Genomic DNA, 26,148 nt, shown 5'->3' on the forward strand with positions numbered 1-26,148 from the left:
ATGTGCATAACGCTTCTTATTTCCGCTTTTACCGCGCAGGCGCAGAAGAGGATGCGAGCAGCTCCGACACAAGCCTTCATGACGCGGTAGCGGCAGACAGCTGGATAAGAGCTCAGGTAGGTGGGCGGGGGGGGACACTGGATAGCATCCTTTGATACAATGTTATTTTTAAATTGCCCTCATAGTGTTTGGGTGGGACACGAGGGCAACCTTTCCTTCCTCTCCTCGCGCCTGTTTTGCTGCCTCGTTGACACAGTGTTGGGATTGTGTTTTTTAGCCAGCATCACACAGTCAGGCTGCACAGTGCGCGAGCCTTGTTGTCCGGGAAGACGAGCTTTTAGATATGACAAACACCTGCCAGCGTCATTGGTTGTAGTCTTAGTGAATGCATTGTATGTTTATTTGTTTAAAAACATAATGCCTGTATTATGAATTCAGTTCATAAACATCTCGTCTCCCCTTATGGTATTACATCACAGCTTCTGCATCACTGCATTTACGTGTATCAACACACACTGAGGGAGGAGTGGCTGTGCCTGCCAGACTTAAATGAACGTAACAACGAATGGCATCAGCACGTGATGGAAATATGAGGCAGTGTTTGTATCTGCAAATCCCTTAGAGTTAATTTACAGTCAGTTTGGTGGCCTTGTTTACCCCCTGCTGCCACTAATAGATTCGGAGCAGCTTTGGTCAGACAGAGAGATAACAAACTGCAACAGCCAGCTTGTGTTTTTTTGTTGTTACAAACAAGAATCATTTTTGCTTTCATCCTCATGTGAGTTGTCTTGGAAACAAGAGCCAGATGCACCACCAGCATCCTTTCTAGTTGTATTTTTTGGGATATAATAGAATAATAAGAAGGCTGGATGAACCTGTTTGGAGGCCCCTGGGCTAAAATATAGCCTACCATTGAGCCCACATTTGGGTAATTTGATTTAACAGCAATTTATTTAAGAGTGCCATGTGAGCACAGGGCGTCTGTGTATAACAGGCCCATTAAATAAGCTAAAACTGCAGGGTCCACATAAGTCGATATTATTCGTAAATTCCTGAACAAATGCAATTAATTAAAGTGCCAAAAATCAATTGAGGTGCAGGGGGCCTGTGGGCAGCTGTCCGGTTGATAATCCAGTCCTGAATAATAACTAGATAATAAATAATTACCCAGCACTATGTTTGATAATTGACTGAGCTTTCACTACATTTAATAAGCCATGAAAATCCCCATGTAGCCATACATTACATAAACAATAAGCCTATGTATGACAACACTTTATGATAAGAGTACAAAACATGTGCTTAACTTATTCATAACTAATAATTCTTGTTAGTGCACGTTAATGCACGAGTTAAACCCCCTGAAATCATATTTTTTTCCAATCACATTCATGCTATGAGTAATGAAGTCCTACATGATCGCCACCCACACAGTCCTGATGAAGCAAATTAGCAGGGTGTTTGGCTGTTAATCTCTTCATAAATAATGCCAAAAGATGTGTCTTATTTAGTCATGAATGTTTAATCTTACAGAGAAATACTTCAGATATGTTTTCAGAAGCTTTAATACAAGAAGCGTCATGAATTCCTGCTGTCCCCCAGACTAAATTATCAGGTCACCAGGGCCACCCAGGCCCTGTCACGGGGGGTCAGAGGGTACAGATGATGCAGGTCCCAGGGCCGGGGGGTGTGCAAAGGTCTATGCACCACTGTGGGTGTGGATGAGAGGCCCAATTTGGAAAATTTTGTTCCCCTGACTGGCCTGCAGGCCACTATCAGTTTATATGATCAGTTAATGGATCATCACCTAATGATTGTTCATTCAGAGTTACTTTATACAAAACATTTATTTACTGCCTAGAAAAGGGCATTGTAGACACATGGATTTGATCAAAGAAATATCTACATGTTGCCACGTGACTCAGCAGTCTTTGTTTATGTCACATTTACAATCTAGGGGATGGAACGTGAATTTTGATTAATTTTATTATGATATTTTGTCATTGTTGTTGAAAAGCAGGATGCACTAAAACCAAAAACATCTAGCAGGTGCCTTCCAGTTGACAAATCAGGGGAGAATGGACAGGCATGTTTTAGCATACATTAACACTGTCATGAAAGTAGAAAAGCTGGGTATTGATGTTGTGTCGGGAATCTGATTGTGAGTTATATTATTACTAGAAATTGTTTTTGTTGACCGTAGATGTATGCATATGACTATAATTCATAGTGACTTGGTTGTTTTTTTAATAAAGCAACTTTTGAAACCATTCGTAAAAATCCTGAATTAATTTATCACAAGTCATGTATTAGTGATGCATTACTTAAGCATGTGTTTTATACCCTTATATAAAGTGTCACACTATGAATTATATAGTCATTTTTCTGTTTCATCCCAAACAACTTCCTGTGTGCAGCAGTTTCTGGGTAAAAATGGCAGTGGAGAAGCGTCTGGCATTCTCTATTGTGCAGTTCCTACGAGATCAAACACATTGCGGTGCTTTGAATTCTGATGAGCAGGAGAGCCTCGAAGGTAGGCCAACTCACTGTGCACTTATACCTTACAAATATAGGACACTCTGCTTGTGTCTCACAAAGATTTACAAGAAATTATGTGCAGTATGTGCGGTGGCGTGTTTTATCCTATATGAACAGGACGGTTTGGATTTCTCACTTTGAATGTGCAGCCAAGCTCTGACTCACCGTAATAATACTGTTAACTCTAAGACCAATTGTTTGGCTGCTATAATCTTAAAATCTCACAAGTGTAATTTGTCTCACCAACATTATCCTGTCACCGCAGTTGCGATACAGTGTTTGGAGACAACCTTTAAGATTAGCTCCAGTGACTGCCATCTTGCTGTGCCACAGCCTCTGACAGAGATCTTCCTCAATTCCCTGCTCAAGGTAGGTACTGTACAATCCATGGGACCAATACTTTAAAGGCACAGTTTACCCCAAATCAAAACTACATATTTTTCCACTTAGCTGTAGTGTTGTTCATCAGTATAGATTGTGTTGGTGTGAGTTACTGAGTGTTAAAGATATCAGCCATAGAGATGTCTGCCCTCTCTCCAATACAATGGAACTAGATGGCACTCAGCTTGTGGTGCCCAAAGCGCCAAAGAATAAAAGGCATTTGAAAAACTCAACAGCAATGTCACTTTCCAGAAATCAGGACCCAGTTACTCAAGATAATCCACTGACCTTGTTGTGAGCAGTTTCATAGGAACTATTTTCTTTCCTACCTTCACCACGCAGAAGGAAACATGCACCACAAGCCATCTAGTTCCATTGTATTTGAGAGAAGGCAGACATCTCTACAGCTGATATCTCCAACACTCAGCAACACAGACCAAAACAATCTAAACTGATAAATAGCACCACAGGGAAGAGGGGATATACGTATTTTTGATTTTGAAGTGAACTGTCCCTTTAACATATGAAGGAAGCATTCCACAGTCAACACTGTAGACTGTGCCAGCACATGCTGGCTCACTGGCATTGGTTATTGGCAAGACGAAATAGAGTAGAATCATCCTTAATGATATTAGTTCCACCTGTGCTTTTCCTTCTGTCAAGTCAAAATGCCTGCCATAATATTGGCCTTTTATTAACTACAAAGTCACATTTTATTCACAGTTCATTTCATGTGGATGTAATGACTCTTCTGTTTTGCATTTACTTAGAATGACAACATAACCATACCAGAGAGTTCCCCATCTCCAGAAGACATTGAACGAGCTGAGCAACTCAAGAATGAAGGTAATGTTAAGTCTCTTAATTCCAACTCTAATTTCACCAAGTCCAATACCTGTGCCTTCCTCTGTAGCATCAAGTGTCTGAGGTACTTATATTTAAGCAATGTCATAATTATGAGCGACTTCACAAAACACTTTGACATATTTTTGGGTGGAGAGCTTGAGTACAGAGAGAACAGGGGAGTGATCAGCAGCAGAAGAATTGATAAATACAGTATTAAATGTGCCTCAAATGTGTTTCAGGTCAGGAGAATAGACAGACATGCTCAGACAGTTAAATAAAATCAGATGGAGAAGGTACGCTTTGTGCACTGGCTATTTCAGTAGTGTGTGACTTTAGCTGGAAGATATACACTATGATCATTGAAACTGTAAAAAAAAAAAAAAGAAGTGGTTTCTTTTAGTGGGGCATTGGTCAGGGTGGCTGTGAAGTGCTAATAACTTTATCTTTTAGACTCTGTATCAGTATAATCCATATGTGTGCTAACACGTTTAGCTGGAGGAACCAGCAATAGTTCATGTCTTAATGAGGAACTATTTCCCTTAACCCACAAGGACAACTGTAGTTTCAGAGTTTCTTTTAGATATTAAGTGTGATATTAGAAAGGCAGCCAGTTACTTAATGGATGAACATCTAGGAACTCTGCTGCTTCTTTCACCTTGTGCACTGACTTGTTGGTGGCTGTATTTGTAGTTCTGGTGGAAAGTACTGACCTCTGAAAGAAAACTGATGCTTTTGTAGGATACAATGAGAGCAAACACCTGACATATTTATCTTAATTCTGATGTTTGGTAAACTTCACCATAGCCCTGAATATGTCTTGGTACCAGTATCAGGTAAATTATTATTTATCTGCCCTAATTGGAAGTGTTGGTACGACAGCATTCATTAAAAAGTCTCACTAACCATTTCTGAAGATGATAAAAAGCAAGGCTACTTCTGTGATCATTTTTGAGCAGTGTTGTAACCACAGTCTTTCTATGTGTTAACTCAGCGAACAATCCAATATTTTCTTTTTAGGGAACAATCACATGAAGGAAGAGAACTACAGATGTGCAGTGGAGTGCTACACAAAGGCTATTGACCTGGACCTAAGAAATGCTGTGTACTACTGCAATAGGTATTTACAACAAACAGGCAACAACCCTTCACACTGTCATTGTTTTGTTACTCAGAGTGTATCTGTGTTTCAGAGGTTGTCTGCACATGGCTCTCAACATGGAGGTGGCTGAGCTGGTGGCTAGCAACTAAAGGTGCTAACAGCGCAAACAGCACCAACAATGCCAACAGTGCTGACAAAGCTAATGGTGTTGACTTAAGGGGGAACCAGAGGGTGGGCTTTATGCTTGATTATGAAGCTGTCCCGATATTAGAGGTGGGATACACACACACAGGGACTCATGTGCACTCACATGCACAAACATGCATGCACGGCCGGACCGTCTACCACAGCAAAGAACAGAGAAGCTCAGAGATAGTCTGACTTCATTCTGTGATCAAGACACCATTATTTTACCATATCTTTACATAGCAAATACTTATTTGCTGCTATATTAATGTTTTGAACATCTTATAGATGTCCTGAAAAGAAATACTTCACCCACAGAAACACCATTTGTATATCAATTTCTCACCACATATTACCCTAAATTCTAGACGAAAACGTTGTTTTTCTTACATGCCTTCACAGTGAAGGGTGAATCCAAAAAAGGTGAACATTCTTCAAGAATTGAAGTCATAGGGGTCCACATTTAAGAACAGCAGAACTATATCTAAAGATCAGTTTACAAACTCTCACACAACTTGTGCTGTATAAACCAAGTCTCCTTTATTCATATTTATTTGAACCCTGCAGAGCTTAAACACATGTACATGCCTACACATGCTCAGGGCATGCTACTCGTAAGTGGAAGTGTTTTATATCGTAGAATTTTCAGCAAAAATGCATGTGTTTGGGAAATACTGAGCATACGACTAGATAAATGAGACTTGGATTATACTGCACAGGTTGTGGGAGAGTTTGTAAACAGATGTTGCTGTTGTTAAAAGTGGACCCTCATTACTTTAATTCATAAAGAATGTTTGCCTTTTTTGGATTCTCCGTTCACCATGGAAGCATCCAAGAAAAGCAGTTTTCTTCACAAATTCAATGTAACACGTGTCAGTAATTGATATACATATGGTCATTTTGTCGGTGAAGTGCTCCTTTAAACAAGCCAGTGATAAAGGTAACCATGGGATCTGAATTTAACCCTCTGCAGGGCTGCTGCTCACAGTAAACTGGGAAATTATACAGAGGCAACTGGTGACTGCGAGAGAGCCATTGGGATTGATCCTAGCTACAGCAAAGCATATGGAAGGATGGGGTGAGTTTAATGTTTGACACTATTAAAACAAGTTTTGTAGGACTTTAGTGTGTAATCTGTTCCATAATATTTCAAGGTCTTTCTAAAATTATGTGTGTCCCTTTCATTTGTGGTTTCAGTTTGGCTTTGACAGCTATGAACAAGTTTCCAGAGGCAATTTCCTACTTCAAGAAAGCTTTGGTATTAGACCCCGAGAATGACACCTACAAATCCAACCTGAAGATTGCAGAACAGAAGCAGAAAGAAGCGACCAGCCCAGTAAGGAAAAGCAGGCTGTATTTTCCTCATTTGGTTATATAACATAATGTATATATCCGATTAAGCCTGACATATATTACAGAGCTATCATTATTGTTGTGTGCCACAGATAGCTGCTGGATTGGGATTTGACATGGCGAGTTTAATCAACAACCCTGCCTTCATCAGCATGGTAAGAGCATGAGTGCTAATGTATGTACTGTACATAAATAGCCTGGCTGTGTCAAAGAGGTTAGTGCTGTTCAGGAAACCTGCCATTTGTCCTAGAGACACGTGTTTCATGCTTGTTTTGTCTCTGGCAAGGTTAGACCAGATATTTTCCCTAATTAGTCCCATGAGTGACAGTTAGCCCGTTAATCAACCGAGCTATTGTCTAGTGGAAAGGACTGTGTCTGGCCTCAGAGAGTCCTGACTCGTTAAACGATGACACATGAGAATGCCTGCCAGGCCAAGAATGTTTCTTCAAACATGCCAGTTTTACTGCAACAATTATAACAAAATATATTAACAAAACAAGATACATCTAAATCAGGTTGCTATGTATGTGCATATGTACAGCAATATATTGTTTTTCTCAAACAAAATAACTAATGTAGTTAGAAATGAATTGTCCTTATAATACATTTGTGAGAGACACAGTGGATTTCTGTTTACAGGCTGCAAGCGTGATGCAGAACCAACAAGTACAACAGCTGTGAGTATCAAAATGAATGGATTGCATTTAGGGTTGCTTTAAGGTGAAGTGTAAAGTGCAGTATCAAAGCATACTTTGACTCACTGTCATTGTGTCACTCTGCTGTCAGTATGTCAGGAATGATGTCCAATGCTGTCGGGGGTCCTGCTGCAGGAGTGGGTGGACTGTCTGACATTTCCAGCTTGATTGAAGCGTAAGTACACTCAGCTCAAAATTGGAAGGGTTAAAGGGACTGTTTTATCAATTATTGTTCATTTTAGATAGTTTTATATGAGATTTATCTCTTACCTGTAGTGCTAATTATCACCCTAGATTGGTATGAGCTGGCGTGTGTTGGAGATATCGGCCATAAAGATGTCTGTCTTCTTTCCAATATAACGGAACTGAAAGGCACTCGACTTTGTACAGGGTGGTGCCTGCTCTACCAGGTGAGCTACTCAGCCCCCCCTCGTTGTGAGCAGTTTCATGTAGGAAATATTTTCTTTCTACTGAACGACACCCACTAACTGAATCACAGTGCAGAAGGAAGCGTCCATCTACTCAAGGACAAGAGGCTTGTGCTTGTGACCGTGATGAGAACATTAATAGCGTCCTCCTCGACTGAGCTGTTATGTCAGATAGCTCAGTGGTGCGAGATGAGCTAGCAGTAGATGCTTCCTTCTGTGCAGTGATACAGCCACGAGCTGAGTGCCATCTAGTTCCATTATATTGGAGAGAAGGCAGACATGTCTACAGCTGATAACTTCAATACTCTGCAACTCACACCAAAACAAGCTAGATTCATAAAAAGCACAACAGGCAAGAGGATAAATATGTATTTTTGATTTTGGGGGCAAACTGATCCTTTAAATATAACCGATTAAAGGTGGAGTCAGTAATTGTGGAGAAAGACAGTTGATATCTAAACTCAACACCCAAACAGATCTCTTATGTCAGTGCTCCTTCAGAGGCACTAATAATATCTCCAGTGTTATTAATCTTTCATTACTATCAAGGTGTAGCTCTGTTTGTTGTCGAGGACGTGAAAGAGGAAATTAAGATGTAGTGTAGTGTGGCTCAGTCTGAGCCACTTTGCTCGTTTTCCATTTACAGATCAAGGACTGTGTCTGAACACCTTTTTTTCAGCACACACAAAATAGACAGATACAGGACCACGAGGAGACATTCACTGAATACAGTGAAAAGCATATTGGATTTGAATCGCAAACTTGACCTTTAAAGGAGTGAATCAACATTTTGGAAAATTTAAAGCATTCTTCGGCCTGTGTGGTTAATATGAAGTTACATAAAAAGTGCTAAATGATTTCTTGACTAGGCATAGTCAATTCCCACTGATGTTTTCAGTCTACATGCTAAGCTAAGCTTCCCAGCTGCTGGTGGTAGCTTTATATTAACTGTACAGATATGAAAGTGATATCAATCATCTCATTTAACTGTTAATTAGAATAATATGTCTGAATATAATCTAATATTTCTGAAACAATGTCATGTGGCAAAACTGTACCAACATCTCTGCTGCCAACTGTGGCACATACCAAGTTTGTGATGTTAGAGCACCACGTAGCAGATACTCAGACATCGAGTGGAGAGAAATTTGATTTGGGGACAGTTACCGGTACATTTTTTTTCCTAAATTATGTGAAAGGGGGAAACACTTTGAGGCAGTTTGTTTAATTATCTCCAAAACTGATGTACAGTTTCACACCACTGAGCCTCAAACAGACATGATGGGAAACAGTTTCTCTTTTGATCATATTTCATCCCAAGTAAACCATCATGAGAATATTTTTGCATCTCTGATTTAGTATCAAGCTGTATCTGTACTGTAAATGTCCACAGTGTGGGGAGATAAGATCCTTCTCTGTCCTTGTACTGCATCTGAAAAACAGAACTATTTCTCATCTTGCTTTGTGTGAGTTATTGTTCTGGTAGAAAGCAATTCAGCAGGTAAACAACGTTATCTCTTCTCTCTGTCAGGGGACAACAGTTTGCACAGCAGATCCAGCAGCAGAACCCAGAGCTGATCGAGCAGTTAAGGAACCACATCCGGAGCCGCTCTTTCAGCGGCAGCGCCGAGGAGCACTCATGATCTACTCAGGTGTTTATATTTTAAACCAAACCCCAGCTGACGTTGTGTTAAATCTGAATATATTTATGTCATTAACATGTTTTTTTTATTTCAGTGTCCCATTTTTTTTTCCAAGGAAGGGCAACCATACGACGCGATTACAATCTCTACACCCATTTCTTGAAATCAAATCCCCGGCATAGCTGGACCGAAGAGACAAGGATGGGGCTGAAGGCACTTTACTGTGACTAAAGACTGCGGGGCGGAGAGATGAGGGCCTAGAGACTGGACCATGAAATGAGGCATCCCACACATGTAGGGCAAAACATATTGTAAACACTGAATCATAAAAAGAGCCAAGAAGTCATTCAGCCTACTGAGGGAACATGAGTAAATTCTTTCTTCAGTGCTTTTACATTCTGTAGAGATCGTGTTTTATATGTGCTGAAAATACTGCCCTCTTCATGTTATGAGTTAAGGATCCTTTTGTCTTGTCATGATACATAGAGGGTAAGGGAGGAATGTACTTTAACGGCATTACAGGGAACATTTCAGCTTTTTCTCATACAATAACAGTAACACATCAGGTTTATATTGCATCTTGTTTGATATTATTTTTGTAGACAGACCCTACTTGTTTACTGGGAACACGTAGGACTCACATCACTGCTTTTCAATGAGTACGACTTAACTTTTGATTAAGACAACCATGTAATTATATAGCAGTGTTTGCAGCCTGCATTATGTTGTTATTGCACTTTAGCAAAAAAATAAATATCCCCCATTTAAACCTATTTAATTGTTCATTAACTAGTAACAAGAGTATTGGGAGTGTTCATTTTGCATGCTCTTAAATCTGGTATTTGAGATCAGATGCTTTATGGAAACAAATAGGTATGCTAGGGCAGCACAATGTTTTGTCTAAAACATGTGAATAAATGTCTTGAAATTGAGCAACTGCTCACACTCATGCGTTTCTCTTTGTGTCATCATTATATGAAAGATGTCTGTCATGTAAAATTGTCTTTAAATGGTGGACAATGCTGGGTTTGAAACCAAGATGTACCTGACACTCTAGACAATCCTGGCAGTTTAGCAGTCTCACATTTTAAAGGGGCACACCACCAATTTAGTACTTTTCACACCGTTTGAGGAATCACCCATTTAACATTCAGGGGGGGGCATTTTCGACCTACACCCTTATTGACCATACCCTCCAAGGGTGACTGTAGGAATTTCTTTATTTTTTTAGAAACCTAACATCTAAACTGACCAATTAAGAGCATTTTGAAACAAAAATTTTAACTAGGGGTTCTCAAATTTTTGATGACTGAGAGCCACTTTTGGGAGCGAGCATATGATCGAAAGCTATATGGGAAAAGTGCATACTTTGACTTTTTATGACATACTATGACATTTTTATAAATGACTTTTATGGCATACTATTACATATTAAATGACAAACTATACTATGACATTTTTATGGCATGCTAACACTGTCACAATGAACAGTATTATAGCCTGTCACACCCATATTACATTCTAGTTTTCAACTTTGTAATACATTTGAAAGTTTTGAAATAAAGTACATTTTTTCAATATTGATTGCACCTACTCACAGCAGTCAAATAACAGCTTCTGCTAAAGTACAGCAGCATGACTTGGACAAACCACATGCAGAACAGTAGTACACCATAATACTCGAACCAGTAGTAATAATAACAGCAATTTCTTATTTTTTATGATTACATGTCCTGGCACACATTTTTTTTTGGCAATTTTTTTATTTTTTAAATAATTTGAGCACATTGGAATATTTGGGGCTTGGGCTTGGACTGCTGATTTATAACAGAAAGTCTGTGACCATCTCTGGGTGTAGAAGATGCAGGCTTTAACCAGTCAAGAAGGGTCCTAAAGAGGGCCTAAGTTCCAAAAGTAAGAAAAAATCATCTACATCATGGTGACATTGGTAGCAATGCTAATTATTCCAGCCTTGCAACAAAGGCTTTCTCAACCACGAAATAAATTCTGAAAAGCAATAGGAAATCAAAGATTACAGAGATTTTATTAACATTTATGCACATTTACATAATTATTTTCAAAGAAAGTGATTTATATTATTCACAATTCATTTTAAAATACAGTTTTATCCCCTCAGGCTGCAAAAAGAGTGAAATGTCAACGTTATGTGCAGAATTCCACTGTTGGTCCATTCATATCTAAAACACAAAAAGCTAAATAAAATATCTAGCACTCATTGCTCGTGTATGGGCACACCACACACACTTGTGCGATGTCATCATATTCATACGTCCTCTTCAGAAATGTGTCTGTGAGTCTCAATCCGGAAATACTCTGAAACAAAGAAGTGAGGGATATTAGTGAGCCAGAACAGTACGAGAATATCAACCATCAGTTTCCTTAAAGTGTGGATCCTACCTGCAGACCCTGGACGGATGAGAGGAGTGTGAGGGGCAGAGAGAGGAAAGCACCAGGGCTGAGTTTCCCCAGCTGGCGCCCTGATACACCACACCAGTGGATCGACCTGGTGTTACACATCTCCAGCACCAGGTCCATGGTTCTTTCACTGCAACACAAAGGTCACATAAATGGTGTTGTGAAGTGGGGTTGTATGAGGTACATATCCCTAGTCAGTGTGTTACATACAATAGAGATCTGTCAGCATGCCCCAAGTTTGGAAAAGAGGACAGGACTGCTGACACAGAAGCTAAGCAATGTACTGCTGTGGACACAGGTAGCAGCAAAACACAATTTCGCCACCTAAAAAACCCCCCTCAATATCAGTTTAGTATACCCTATATTGAGAATATTTTCACCGCTTTACCTTGCTGCCAACAGCCCTTTTCAAAGGGGAAACTGTTTGCAACTTCAGTTTGACCATCTACGCTCTCATCAAAGCCACCAGACTGCACTGACAAAAATAGTAATTCAAGCTTGCTGAAAATGGGAGTTGCTAGTCTACCGTTGCCTCAATTAATTAGTTTGTATAACTGTGTGACTTTCATGAATCCAAACTCTCCACTTCAAATGCCAAACACACAAAATAACACAAAAAAACTAACTGTTTGAGGCAGCAGTAGACCAGCAGCTCCTGTGTTCAATAAAGTTAAATTACTGTTTTTCTCCATGGAGTCTGGCTCTGGAAAAAAAGCAACATAATGGCTTCAGTTCCCCATCAAAAATTGTTGTCTGATGTCACGGTAAAGCGAGGAAAATATTCTCAAAATAGCAAAAAACTAATACTGATTGTGATTTTTTTTACGTGACTAAAACACGATTTGCTGCTGACCCCTCCGCAGCAGTACACTGCTTAGCTGCCATGTCAGCCTGCTTCTCCAAACTGGGGGCATGCTGACCAGCATCTACTGCAGGTAGATCTAAGATCTAATCTAACTATCCTTTGAATGATTAAAAAGTAGTGAAGGTTATCTGTTGTATTGGGGATTTTTACCTGCAGTTGGTGATTTTACAGATAATATCAAAAGGTTCTTCAAGGTTGACGGTGTCAGGAATCATCTCCAAAGACAGCCTGATGTCTCCATACCCTGGAGCCTGGTGGACATAGGACAGAAACATAACAAAAATAAACATAAGAGGATGAAAAAAGACATCCTTTGATTGTCAAAAATGCATCCTATTACCATTCTTTGCAGCTGACTGGTCTGTAGCCTCCCCCTCTCCCCGAGATTGGTCTTCCATACAATGTCCAGCTTGCCTATCACCGTCACACCCTTGATGACGCCTGCCTTCTCCGCGTACTCCGGCTTTGGCTTCAGGCAGTACAGGTACTGCCGTGTGTCCATGGGCTGCAGGTAGGACATTTTCCCAAATGTGGACTCTCTGGCAGTAAAAAGTTACAAATAAGAGTGTAAATGCTGACAGTAAATACATCAAGAAGAAAGAATATTAAGGTAAACTAAAGTGCTTTTACCCGTCATTTCCACTTGTGACCGTGTTGAGCTCTGTGACATTATACATCATGGAGGGCTCTAAAGAGACCTTCTCCATGAACATTGGTGAGGTGGTGATGTTCTGGATCTGAGCCTCCAGGAAGACTTCATCTGTCTGGAGTGGAGAGGCCAGGAGTCACTAACTTATATTTGTTACTCACGATTAAGTACAATGACATCATCTCCAAGGCCAACTGAGCAACACATCAACTTTATCATTAGGTATTATAGATGGTTAGGCTTGTGTAAAATCCTACTGCCTTAAAGGATAGGTTCAGTTTTTTTAATGTCTGTCTCATTCACACATCAATATGAGCATTTGAATAGTTGCAGGTTGCTGTAATTTTCCTCCTGTACATCTCAGCCATAAGGAATACCTTCCCTACAAGATTTTAAAGGGACACTTCCCCCAAAAATAAAAAATGCACATTCTTGCTCCTACCTGTAGTGCTATTGGCGTTAGCGATATCGGCTGTAGAGATGTCTGCCTTCTCTCCGATATAATGGAACTACATGGCACTCAGCTTGTGGTGCTCAAAGCGCCAACAAAATACATTTGAAAAACTCAACAGCAATGTGTCTTTCCAGAACCTGGATACTCGATTTAATCCACAGGCCTTGTTGTGAGCAGTTTCATGTAGAGTCTATTTTCTTTCTACCAAACTACACACAGCAACCATAACACCACACAGAAGGGAGCGCACATCTACTGCTAGCTCACCAAGCACCACTGAGCTAGCTAAGATTATGGTTCAGTCAAGGAGGACGCCATTAATGTTAATATCTCATGCCGTTACAAGCACAAGCCTCTCATTCATGAGTAGATGCATGCTTCCTTCTGCATAGTGATGCGGTTGGCAGGTGTATTTCAGTAGAAAGAAAATACTTCCCATATGAAACTGCTCACAACAAGCTCTGTGGATTATCTTGAGTAACTAGGTCATGAGTTCTTTAAAGAGACTTTGCTGTTGAGTTTTTCAAATGTGTATTTTGTTTTTGGTGCTTTGAGCACCACAAGCCGAGTGCCATCTAGTTCCATTATATCAGATAGATGGCAGACATCTCTATGGCCAATATCGCCAACACTCGATGACACCCACCAAATCACACCAAAACAATCTAGACTGATAAATAGCACCTCACAAAATAAGAAAGAGAAACAAAACCCACAGCCCAAAAAATGCATTTTAAAATTCAACCAAAGCTAATATATTGCTACAGAAGTCTGAATAGAAACACTAAGAAGGCATCTTCTAAAATTAATGTTTTTAGTGAGACATTTGCTTGTTGTATTATCCCTCCATAGCAGCTCAACAAGAAACATGTACTAAAAAATGGTAACTCTGGAAAAACCCCACTTGATTTGACCAACTCAGACTGCTGAAGCCTTGTATAAGTTTCAACTGAACTTTCAGCTGTGCCTTTATGCACATAAAAAGAACTGCAGTTTTTGGTCTCCTATCACTTCCACTAGAGATGGATGTTTTTAAAGGGATAGTGCACCCAAAAATGAAAATTCAGCCATTGTCTACTCACCCATATACCGAGGGAGGCTCAGGTGAAGTTTTAGAGTCCTGACATCCCTTGCGGAGATCCAAGGGGAGAGGGGGTAGCAACACAACTCCACCTACCCCTCCCTTGGCATATGGGTGAGTAGATAAGGGGCTGAATTTTCATTTTTGGGTGCACTATCCCTTTAAGGCTAGCACAACCAGGAGGAATAACTACAAACAGCAGTAACTTTTTTAATGCACATATGAGAATGTGATTAATGTTTTGAGACAGACTTGTAAAAATGTTATCCTCTCCTTTAAGCTACCCTTTAAGTGACATGAGAGTCATGTAATGTATCACTTTATTAACTAGACTCAGAAGACAAACATATAAACATTAACCGCATAAACTGAATTCTATGAAGTTTGCTCAGTGAACCTTTGAGAACATTGTTAGTGCAAGTGCTGACCAGCGGAGTATACAGTAGGGGTTGCACAAAAACTGATTTTTACCAATCAATACACCATTCACAGTAGTCTCTCAAACATCAACTAGTTGTGTGTTTTTAACCAATCAAGATTATCTTGAGCAGCCATGTAATCTGCATCAGAGCATTTCAGAGTGACTGAATTACTGTTCTGTTCTCAGCTTTGCTTATTAGCATGCATATGAGTAGCATATTGGCTCTTTTTTAGTCATTATAAAGCATTTATTAACATCTTATTCTGCATGACCATATTCTACAAGTACTAGGCCATTAACTAAGAGTTTTCTCTCAATAGCCTCCTATTGCTAATTGACAGGAACTAAGAAACCTGTTGTTCATAAATTACTTAATCTTATGTGATGGGTTATACCCAGAACAAAATTAAGTCTGTTGAGATGCACAGGTTTTATTGCCATTCATTGGTTAAAAAAATAAATAAATAAATTATAATAATAATAAAGTCAGTACAAGTAGAAATATCTTCTTTATTAATGATACACTTCTGAAATGTTAAACTATTTTCATTACAACTAGAACTAGCACCTCACGGTTGTATGCCTTTGATAACCAGTCAAGATGCAGTTAACATCCATGCCTGTCCAGACTCATATGTAGCCAATAGTTTGACTTTGTTTCACACTGACCTTGACCTTTGACCTTCAACTACAAACTTCTAATCAATTTATTCTTTAGTGCAAGTGAATGTTTGTACCAAATTTGAAGAAATGTCTTCAAGGTATTCTTAAGAAATTGTGATCACAATAATGAGTCAGATGAGGTCACATACTGTACATCTTGACCTCTGACCACCAAAATCTAGTTCACCATTGAGTCCAAATGGATGTTTGTGCCAAATTTGAGAAATTACCCTCAAGGCCTTCCTAAAATATTGCATTCTTGAGAATGAGACGGACCTGAGGTTATAGTGACCTTGACCTTTGGCCACCAAAATCTAATCAGTTCATCATTGATTCTAAATGGACGTTTGTGCCAGATTTTTAAAAATTCCCTCAAGGGCTTTTTAAGATAGCACAATAAATAGAATAAGATGGACGCAACGTCACGCGGACCTTGATCTTTGAGCACTAAAATCTAATTAGTACATCCCTGAGTCCAAGTGGATATTTGTGCCAAATTTGCAGAAATTCCCTTCAGGCATTCTTGAAAAATCACGTTCACGAGAATAGGATGGATGGAAGGACAGAAGGATGGACAGACATCCCGAAAAATGCAGAGGCATAAAAATGTATTACCTTATTACTAATAGGGTCTGTCAATTGCAGTAGTTGTGTGCTATAATAGATTTACTAAGTAGGAAGAGGAGGCAACTCTAGAATAGGGAACTTGTGAGGGTCAATAAGTGTCAAACTACTAGTGAGTAAGTTATGAGAAAGACCTGACGTTAGAATGCAGAACATATTAGAGTTAGAAACATTTAATTTGAGGAGATATTTCGACACAATTAACACTTACACTTTTGTTGAATAACAATAGATCATATTTATGGAGTGTTACTAAGGTAGAATAATAATTCTTGTGGTACTACCAACTTATTAGGCCCATACTGAGCAAAACACATTAAGATCATAATTCATGTACTCAACTTCCTTACTTCCTTTAAATCTGCAGTGATTAAGGGGATATTGATGGAAAACTCTCAGTCAGTGTCCTACTAGTTGTAGAATATGATCATGCAGAATTAAGCGTTGATTGTATAATGACCAATAAAGAGCCAATACGCTATCAATATGCATGCTAATTAGCACCTTGTTATGGTGAATATGTGTACCTTAATACATAGTGTTAACTATAATTCAAATTCACTACATTTATTGCTGATAACTGATGGCTAATATCCACACGGATGTGTTTATTAAAAAGGGAAGTAACTTAATTTTACAGCAAATAAAGATACAATAATAACATTATATGACTTTCTTAAACAATTACTGAATATGTCTGTCTAAGAGATCAATGGTTCTGGCACCTTACATGCCTTGACATGGTGTTTGAACAGGATTGTAGGCAACCAGTTGATGCTTTGGAAAAGTAACACTCAATAATTTTTCACAACTGTTAAACTTTCAGTGCAACCTCTACTATACAGTAAGATACAATGAGAGAGAAGGAGAGATTAGTTCATGCCTTGCAATTCATAAGAACTGACCATGAACCATTCTGAATGAGGTTAATGTTAAATCACAGAGCTAAGCATCTCTGTTCATGCAAAGCCATTCCAACTGATACCTGACACCTCACATTGTATTACATCCAAACAAATACATTTGTTTCATAAACTCTAAAACAATTATAACCCAATGCTAAATGATTGGAACAGGAAAGCAATTTGGGTTTTAAAATCACTGACAATTAGGCCTTAATTGGCCTGTTGTATCACACCTTCAACCCAGCAGTACAAAAGTTAAAAATTCAGAAGCATTTGAGCATCATTATTCATGTCTGAAATATTATGCAATCATTTAAATCTTGACAAATAGAAAATGAGAATCAAATCATAGTGCATGATTTCGCCAATGATGATAAACTGTATAATCAATGCACTCCCAACCCACCACAATTTAACACCACAAACTTCAATTCAAAAGTCAAAGCCCTGTGTAGGATGAGTTTGCAAGAAAGCATGAGCGTCCAAAGAAAGGGCAACTGAAAAATAATGGAAAGTTCATGTCAGGGTGTTAAATTAATGCAGCCACTTGTTTATCTGCAGCAGGCATTTTATCATTCATATATTGCTTTCCATTCTTCTACTTTGCACCTTTCTATTGGCCCCAGAAAGACAAAGTCTGCTGCACCAAAAAGGATTAAGAGAAGCTAATGTTCAGCGATGAGAACAGAAGGAACAATTACCACAGAACTGAGGTCACTCTAATGGAGAAAATAAAATACAAGACAATAATAAACAAATGAAGTTACATGCCAAAGATGATGACAATGAATATTTGCATACTGCTAATATAAAAAGCTACTGATATGAAAATGAAAAGGAAAAAGCTTGTTGCCTCTGTGAGGAAAACACTTGATCTCCAGCTCTTGAAACAGTATGTTGTTTTCTGTTAAAGCCTCTGGAGGTACAAGTGTTTTCCAGGAGACCTTTTATATACTAACTGCTCCTATTAGCAAATGGAAATGTTCCAAACTATGAAATGAAATATGATATGAAGCATGTCGAATATGCTACAATAAGAACTTGCATGTCATACAATACAGTTCTTCTATTTGCAGAACGACATGGTGAGAGATATGAGTGCACAGAATCTGTATGTTGACATTTTGGATGATGCTGGTGCTTGGATTCGCGGGGCTGACTTACCTCTGCGTTGTAGAACTTTGTCTTCACATCCAGCGGCTTCAAAACCTGATTGAAAATAGATTGCAAACTGAACCCTGTCGTTTTCTCACAATGTATTTCCATTTGGCAGAAAAGAATATTTCCATGTGAAAATGACTAATCAGACTGGAAATCTTCAGCTAAGCAACTGAAGAAATTGAAATTGGATGGGTAATACAGGCTGTACTGAAAAGGTTGCTACAGGAAAAGAGAGAGGGTTACAATAAGTGCACAAACTGAGAGCCGAAGAAACCAAATCTGTTGCTGGGATGGTAATTACATTTGCTCTGTTGTAGACCTGTGACATTTCTCAGGTCTCCTTCAAGCTTACACAGGAGTTAACCACTGCCATCTAATGAAAACGCTGCAGGGCTAGACAGTAACAATTGCCAGGTTGCCACTGGCAACTATTTTGAGATGACTGGCAACCACTTCTTGCTAACTTTTTAACATAAAAACATAGGAATAATAGGTGATAAACAGGTGAAGGCTGCAAGAGCTGGCCCACCCACTGATAGGCCTATTAACACCCCTGTTTGCAAGGTCCGAGCCGCCAACAAGGAGATCTTTGTAGAACTTTTTTATATCCTCACCTCTTCTGCTAGGTCTTTAAATAAAGAATGAATCTGAATTGGTGTGAGTGACAAGCTTCAGGCCTGCAGGAGATTAATGATGCTCGCTGTGTTTGGGAAACTAACTCAGTAAAAAAAAATGTTTGCTGCTGATGACATCCTGTTATTTTGGGGATGTTTGCTGTCAGCTGTCAGATGTCGGAACAGCCTGCTGAGCTATCGTTAACCTGATGGTGCTGTCATCCCCTGTAGACACAGCATCACACCAACTCTGTTCAATAAATGGTATCATTTAATATTTCTTTCAAGCTGGGCTGAAAAAAAATGTGCTGCAATGCCAGTGTAAGATTTCTTATACTTTCGGCAAACTGTGTTTAAACAGTGTTTAAAGGTCCAGTGTGTAGGATTTAGGGGGCATCTACTGATGGCAGAAATGGCATTTAATATTCATAAATACTTTTATTAGTGTATAATCACCTGAAAAAAAAATTTCTTCTTGTTACCTTAGAATGAGCCATTTATATCTACATATGGAGCGGGTCCTCTTTCACAGAGTCCACCATGTTGTTTCTACAGCAGCCTAAAATGGACAAATCAAGTACTGGCTCAGGCTCTAGAAAGGACCATTCCCGTTTTTGTGTTGAGCACCGCAGTTCTCCCACATGCTTAGCAAACTAGATGCCACTGAATCATAGTCAGAGTCAGAGTCAGAGTCACACTAGACCTTCAAAGAGCGTTTATATCTGTTGAATCTCAGCTGTTTACATTAAGATACGTTTGCTTTATTAACTTATAATAGGCTAATTTACAGTAACGTTTTGGAGATTAACATCTGATCTTATGTTATATAGTTATGTTTTTCTTTCCTTATTATCATTAGGATTCCTGGTATGTTAACAAAATTATGAGTTGATCTCAAACAAACCAAAAGTCTCTGGCTGAATCTTTTCTGCTCTATGGGGACAATATAGTTTAGCTTTTAAACATTATTTAATGTCACATCTTCATTATTAAGCTGACATATAACTGCATAGTATCTCAATTATTTGAAATAAAAAGGCGGCGAAAAATGGTAACCATAGCTTCAGTTGCAGCAACCAAAAGCTAATGCCTAGTTGCTAGCCTGGCAGCCACTTCTAATAGTTAGTGTTGAGCCCTGAACTCAAATAAAACTCACCTGGAATTTGAAGAACTTCCGAAAATAGAGCTTCTCCCCGTACTGAGTGGTGTAACTGACCGCACAAACTAAGCTGGATGTTGAAAGAGTGGAAGAAATATTTAGAATACCAAAAACACATGTAGTTAATTCCAGAATGATTACTTTCCTTATTTGGTCAACTGGGAGGATGTTCTGGTGGCACAATAGGTCGCTATAACTAAAAAAAGATGAGAGTAAATATTGTGAGAAAAACACTCACATATGTGTTCCTATTTCTTTGACTTCATGATGGATGACATCATCGATGCAGCATTCAGGTTTGAGTTCTGCTACTGCGGAGTTTGACGCTGAGAGGTTGAGCCTCTGTGAGCTGGTCTGTAGATCAGCCTGCACAGGATCACGTCACACAGCAGGATAGTTATGGGTAAATCAGAAGTGTAATGTGTGGACTACATGTTGGACAGGTATTTCTCTTTTTAACAGTACCTTCACAAGAACGTCCTTCACAACTTGGTTGCTGTCATTGTGCACACTTATGTAACTGGAGAAGGTCTCACCAAGGAAAATATTTCTGTGTAATGTAGAGATGTGGAAAAGTCAAATCTTTAAAATGTTCAGAGTCCTGTATATTACTGAATTCTCTGACAGCTGATTTATTACCCAAAGTTCTGTGGTAATGTGAGCATCTCTCCCAGCATTAAAGTCTCTGCTCCTTTGATGGTGGACGGATCCTCTCTCATAAGTTGACCGAACAAATCCCCTGTAGAGGAAAAAACACAAAAAGGATAATGACTTTAGGTTCTTTTATCTCAGACATGTTAGGATATTATTAGTCATTATCATAAACTAAAGATATAATGAACACCATTGAACTATTACACAAAAAGGATGTTTGATGTATTTGTACAAAATGTGTGTTGCAATGTTGCAGCTTATCATCTCTGGGCCAGGAGTAGCCTGTACCAAATATAGTGGTAATTAACGAACAAACAAAAATATGTTATTACTATACTCTAAACACCAAGATGATTTCTCAACATTAGAAAGGATGTGAATTCCAGGGGAAAACGCAAACCTAGCAATTTAGATTCTATCTGAAAATCAGCCTTAAAGCCAGAGTGCAGGACTTTCAAATGTAAATGAACATCTGTTGCATTCAAACCCTTTCCAAATGAGTTTTCACAAAGCTGATTAAACCTGTCAACACCAGGAAAGGCTTTCTGTATTTCTCAGTACACTGGAGTTTTGGTGGCGAGGGTCTGTGTCAACTTTCCCACACAGGAACACAGGGAGTAATGTCTTTTATTGTGTGTCAACCAGCCAGAGCGAAAGGGGGGACAGATTTTATTCATTTTTTTATTTTAGTTAGATTTGTTTCGTTTTTGTTGACCTTTATGTTTGGCACTTCTTTTAATTTTTTTTCAATGTTTCATCTGTTTGTGCATGATTCTGATGTTTTGTTTTGATACAATTTAAGTTGACAGTATGATGGAAGCTATGGTGTAAATCCTCAGAGGCGTCCAGATAAAAAGAAACTACACGTTCAAAGGAAGGATTGAAGTCAAAAAAGATTTAAGACAGTGCTCCTGTGTGAGGAGATGTGCTAAGCTCACCTGCAGGCACACGCCTATAAGCACCTGTCAATAGTATTTGTGTAATGACTCTCTTTGCCAGAGGGGAAAGTCAAAAGTCCCACACGCCAGCTTTAAGATCTTAGAAGTTGGTCACAATATCTCACACACCTGTCTAATCCCAGCAGAGCAATGCTGCTTGCATTAACTACCACATTAAAATATAATTTTTTTGCTAACCTGTCTGTGGGTTGTGTAAAGATATAAGTTGCAGAGAGTTTTGACACAGTAAGGTTTTATGTAAGTGTTTGAGTACTGTGAGCACTGCAGGGAGGATCACACACAGAGAAATACAGGTCCTTTGAAGATCAGGTTTCAAAGCAGTCTGAACCAGAGCGGTTTTCATTGGGTTCAAATTTCTGTCCAACAAGTCAGCCACATACATCTCACACTGACATAAACTCACTGACTAATATGAATACTACTACTTCTACTACTGTTATCACTCCTCCTAATACATCTGCCTCTATGATTCCTAACAACAACAATTTATTAGTCAGCTCAGGAGTAAAAGGTGCTGCATGATAACAAAATCAGAAACAGTTTTATGTTTCTAGTATCAAATTCAACTAATTCATTATTGTGTGCTTTAAGATTAGTCACCACTTCATTGAATATTTGCTACCCTTGTATAAATAGTGATCCTACCTGGAAGTGTCAAAGTGATTTATGGTATGCGAGGAGTTCAGTTACCAGCGGAGCAAACACATTTATCTGAGCTGTTCTCAACGGAGGGGAAAACAAACACTGAAACACTCAGCAGGCTTACTGTCTAAATTTGGGACAGGGATCAGAGACTGTAAATCTATAATACACATGGTTCACATGGAGGAGAGGAGGTTGTGAGGTTCAAGTTCTGTTTTTCGATCTATTTGGCAACGCCTGAAGTTGCTCCATGTTATTTTGATGATCTATTCTGTATACACGGCATATTGCACGATTGACTGTCAAGGGAGAGGGATCCCTCCTCAGTTGCAGTTTCTTTCACTTTCCCCTCTATGCATGCCGTATGCTATACAGATTGTAATGCCCACGACGGCAAAATTGTGATTATGTAATATTGAGCAGTATAAATAAAATTGACAAGGCTTGACATTTTGCCTGTTTGTCTTTCCATTACTAGATCATACAGAACTCCCCCTTTGTAGAAATACAAATTTAGGAAAATTTTCAAAAATGCTACAGCCTAAATTATAGGCAACCAGTCTTAGCATCATGACATCATTGACACTTCAGCACATTATATCTCATTATTAAAGGCATAGATCAAAAACATGAATGCACCTTTTGTTCATTGCCTGCATTCCCTGAACGTTGGCCTCAGGAGGTTATATGACATTAAGATATTTACTATTGCCACCTCACCTCAAACAAAGATTTTAACATAAACATGGTAGTGTTTTCTGCTGTCTTGAGTGGGATGATTAGTTTTCGGGGGGGGGATTTTGAATTGACAATGGTGTTTTTAAGCAACTTTATTGAGATTAAATTCACTGGAATAAACGTGAGTGAAGAGCCAGAGAAGTTTGGTAAAACCTCTTGGGTTGTCTGTTGCTGTACTTGCATGTAAAAACTCACCGTTGGTTGTTTGGAAGCGTCCAAAAAAGGTTCTCAGTGCTGTATCGTAGGCAACTGGATTTCCTTGCGCTTCTTGAAGACGTTTCACCTCTCATCCAAGAGGCTTCTTCAGTTCTGAACTGAAGAAATTCAAGCAAGTCCAGTTGCCTACGATATAGCACTTAGAATTACCATGACCTGGATGACTGAGAATCTTCCCTAACATCGTCCAAAATAGACTTCTTTTGTTGCTGTTATTCTAAGACTTCGGCCTTTGAATCTCTACACGCCAACAACAAACCGTTAGTAATAACTACAGGGTCTACAGACCCAGGATTGTCATGCTTACATTCATGTTTTCTTTTTTCCCCCTGTCCTCTTTCACATTACTAGGAACCTTGCAATGAACAAACTGACATTATTAATAACAGCAGTTCAGTGGCTCAGCTGTTAGCGCTGTTGCCTCACAGCAAAAAGACCCAGGGTTTGAACGTGCCCTGCCGGAGCTTTCCTGTGTGGAGTTTGCATGCTCTCCCCATGTCTGCTTGGGTTTCCAACAGGTGCTCCCATTTCCTCTCACAGTGCCAAGACATGCAGGTTACTTGATCTTGCAATGAACCTTAAAATGACTGTTGACCACATAAACTTATGTAACCAAACTCTGCAGACATTTTGGTTAGATTTTTATTGGTTTAATGGGTATTATCAAAGCCTCCCATCCTGTTTGCTGGTTGCTACTAATTTTGATCAATCAAAGTTCAATGTCATTAACTAAAATACAGATAAAGGAGGCACAAAATAAGCCATTAACTAACGCGTGTCATACCTTGTGTTGTGGTGGTTACCCTGCAAACAACACTAACTTTGGTCTGACAATTCTCTTCTGCTACAGATCTGTTACATACATATTTAACTTGACTTACCTGGCAGATCTCGATCTTCACATGTCACTGGCAAGTTTGTGAAGAGTGTTGGTTTTGTTAACCGCATCACTGTAAAGTAAAGTGACACTGGTTAGCAATTATACACACGAGTAGGGGAGTTAATGTGGTGATGCTTCCGTGCTTGTAAAGTGATCTCTCCCACTTAGCTAAACATATCCCCGTGCCAATAACTTCAGTACTTGCTGGCAATTACCCTGTCATGTGCAGAGAGCATGCAGGTTTTCATTCCAGCATATGACTACAACAGGTCATCATCTATTATAGACATTTAAAGTTACTACTGGTTACTTTTTTACTTCAAAAACACATGATAAGCTTATATGGTATGACACAGCACTCTGCTATCAATCTGCCCAGTATTAAAGTGCATAAAACTGGCTCCATATTAACGCATTAAAACATTAAAATGCTCTTACATCTTTTATTAAATGATTGAAGCAGAATAATATAAAATTGTGTAATATTATCACTTTGAAAGGACACATTCTGCAATGCTGAGTTTTACTTTTGACACTTAAAGCCATTTAAAGTACATTATGCTGATAATTTTTACTTTTAATTGTAATGGAGTATTTTGAGACTATAGTACTTCTACTCTTACTAAAGTAAAGGATCTAAGTAGTTCAGTCTGACACATAATTTGACTGTCAGTAGCTCTACATGTACTTTATATTACACTGAAAAGAGCATATTTACAGACAAATAACAATGGCATAACAACTCAAAGAAAAAATGCTAGAGTTTTTCAGGGCGTAGTTGACACATCAGTAAACTAACGCTAGGTTTCTTAGCTAACTTAGCTAACACCACAACAGCATTCGGCTAACTGTTATTATGGTATAATTCTTGCTATAAAATACTGATACAAAGTGTCTTTCAGTTTCAGCTTCGAGATTCAAAAAAGCACTAATTGAGGCTACACATGTCACAAACAATATTGCATGTATGTTATCAATTGCAAATGTTTAATATTATCTTAGCTAGCGGTGTTAGTATCAACAAATGTCAACAACCCAGTGCTCTGAAACATTTAACGCGTCTGTTTTACCCCCTAAAACATCATGTGGAAACATTATCTTTATGTTGTCGTGAAGACACTAAAATACCTTTTAATGCGAGTAGGTGTTCCTGTTTCGCTTGATTTACATCCATTTTGACAGAGCAAATTGTTTTATCGGGGAGAAGTTAGATACTATGCTAACTGGTTGCTGTCACGGGCTAGCTTGTGAACTTTCACCTTACAGGAAGTGCTTCTTCTTCTTTGTCTTTTAAGTTGGGATGCTCTCGAGATGTAATGCTGCCATTGTTTGTCTAGGAGGGGAACTACAACATCCCACATTTGTCATTTTCCTTTGTTAAATGTTCTTTTCTTCTTCCTTTTTCTCCCTCTTTTTGGAGAAGGGCAAACGCGTTTGAATCTTTTATTTATTTATTTACAACATAGAAAGTTTGTCTTTATTAATTTTGTTGACATTTGTAATTGTGATGACAATATGTCAGCTTGTCGAATTGTAAAATGTAAAATGATAGCTAAAATATTATTGTGGCTGTCCAGTATGTTGAAATACTGTAATTTTCCATGCATATTATCTTACTGTAATTATGGTTGAAATTTAATTTGTCACTGCACAATGTTACACCATATGAATCCACAATATCCTGAAGAGTTACTGCTGTTCTTCGCTGACCTCTAGTGGTCTGAGCCTGTACTACATTAGGCCAGGACAGTAGCAGCTTTAGTTAATCAGTTTAATCGCAAAAGTGACCTGAATTATTTACAATGGCACCCAAACTGGCACAGCTGAGATGCCTGCAGAATCTTAATAAGATACCACA

The 26,148-nt window shown here is 38.8% G+C and overlaps 2 protein-coding genes across 4 annotated transcripts; one reads left to right on the forward strand and one right to left on the reverse strand.

The window, feature by feature from the left end:
- Position 1: 1 nt before the first annotated feature.
- On the forward strand, positions 2–10,118 carry sgtb (small glutamine rich tetratricopeptide repeat co-chaperone beta). 2 transcript variants are annotated; one of them, XM_033646997.2, is made up of 12 exons: positions 2–116; positions 2,418–2,533; positions 2,804–2,907; positions 3,690–3,765; positions 4,783–4,882; positions 6,024–6,128; positions 6,248–6,386; positions 6,496–6,558; positions 7,043–7,080; positions 7,190–7,273; positions 9,058–9,178; positions 9,264–10,118. In XM_033646997.2, the coding sequence occupies exons 2-11, from the start codon at positions 2,434–2,436 to the stop codon at positions 9,167–9,169; spliced, it is 921 nt and encodes a 306-aa protein (XP_033502888.1). In that variant the 5' UTR covers positions 2–116; positions 2,418–2,433; the 3' UTR covers positions 9,170–9,178; positions 9,264–10,118. The 2 variants fall into 2 exon arrangements, with proteins under 2 accessions (XP_033502888.1, XP_033502889.1); XM_033646998.2 differs by having other exon boundaries at positions 9–116; positions 2,421–2,533.
- Positions 10,119–11,189: 1,071 nt separating this feature from the next.
- Positions 11,190–25,569, reverse strand: trappc13 (trafficking protein particle complex subunit 13). 2 transcript variants are annotated; one of them, XM_033647623.2, is made up of 13 exons: positions 25,419–25,569; positions 24,292–24,360; positions 20,841–20,940; positions 20,667–20,751; positions 20,440–20,567; positions 20,199–20,271; positions 18,432–18,476; positions 17,969–17,986; positions 13,101–13,234; positions 12,811–13,009; positions 12,621–12,721; positions 11,588–11,735; positions 11,190–11,503 (listed from the first exon to the last, which is right to left on the reverse strand). In XM_033647623.2, exons 1-13 carry the CDS (start codon positions 25,462–25,464, stop codon positions 11,396–11,398), a joined length of 1,254 nt encoding a protein of 417 aa, XP_033503514.1. In that variant the 5' UTR covers positions 25,465–25,569; the 3' UTR covers positions 11,190–11,395. The 2 variants fall into 2 exon arrangements, with proteins under 2 accessions (XP_033503514.1, XP_033503515.1); XM_033647624.2 differs by lacking the exon at positions 17,969–17,986.
- Positions 25,570–26,148: the final 579 nt, after the last annotated feature.

The sequence above is a fragment of the Epinephelus lanceolatus genome, chromosome 19, assembly GCF_041903045.1.
Source record: "Epinephelus lanceolatus isolate andai-2023 chromosome 19, ASM4190304v1, whole genome shotgun sequence".
Classification (NCBI taxonomy): domain Eukaryota; kingdom Metazoa; phylum Chordata; class Actinopteri; order Perciformes; family Serranidae; genus Epinephelus; species Epinephelus lanceolatus.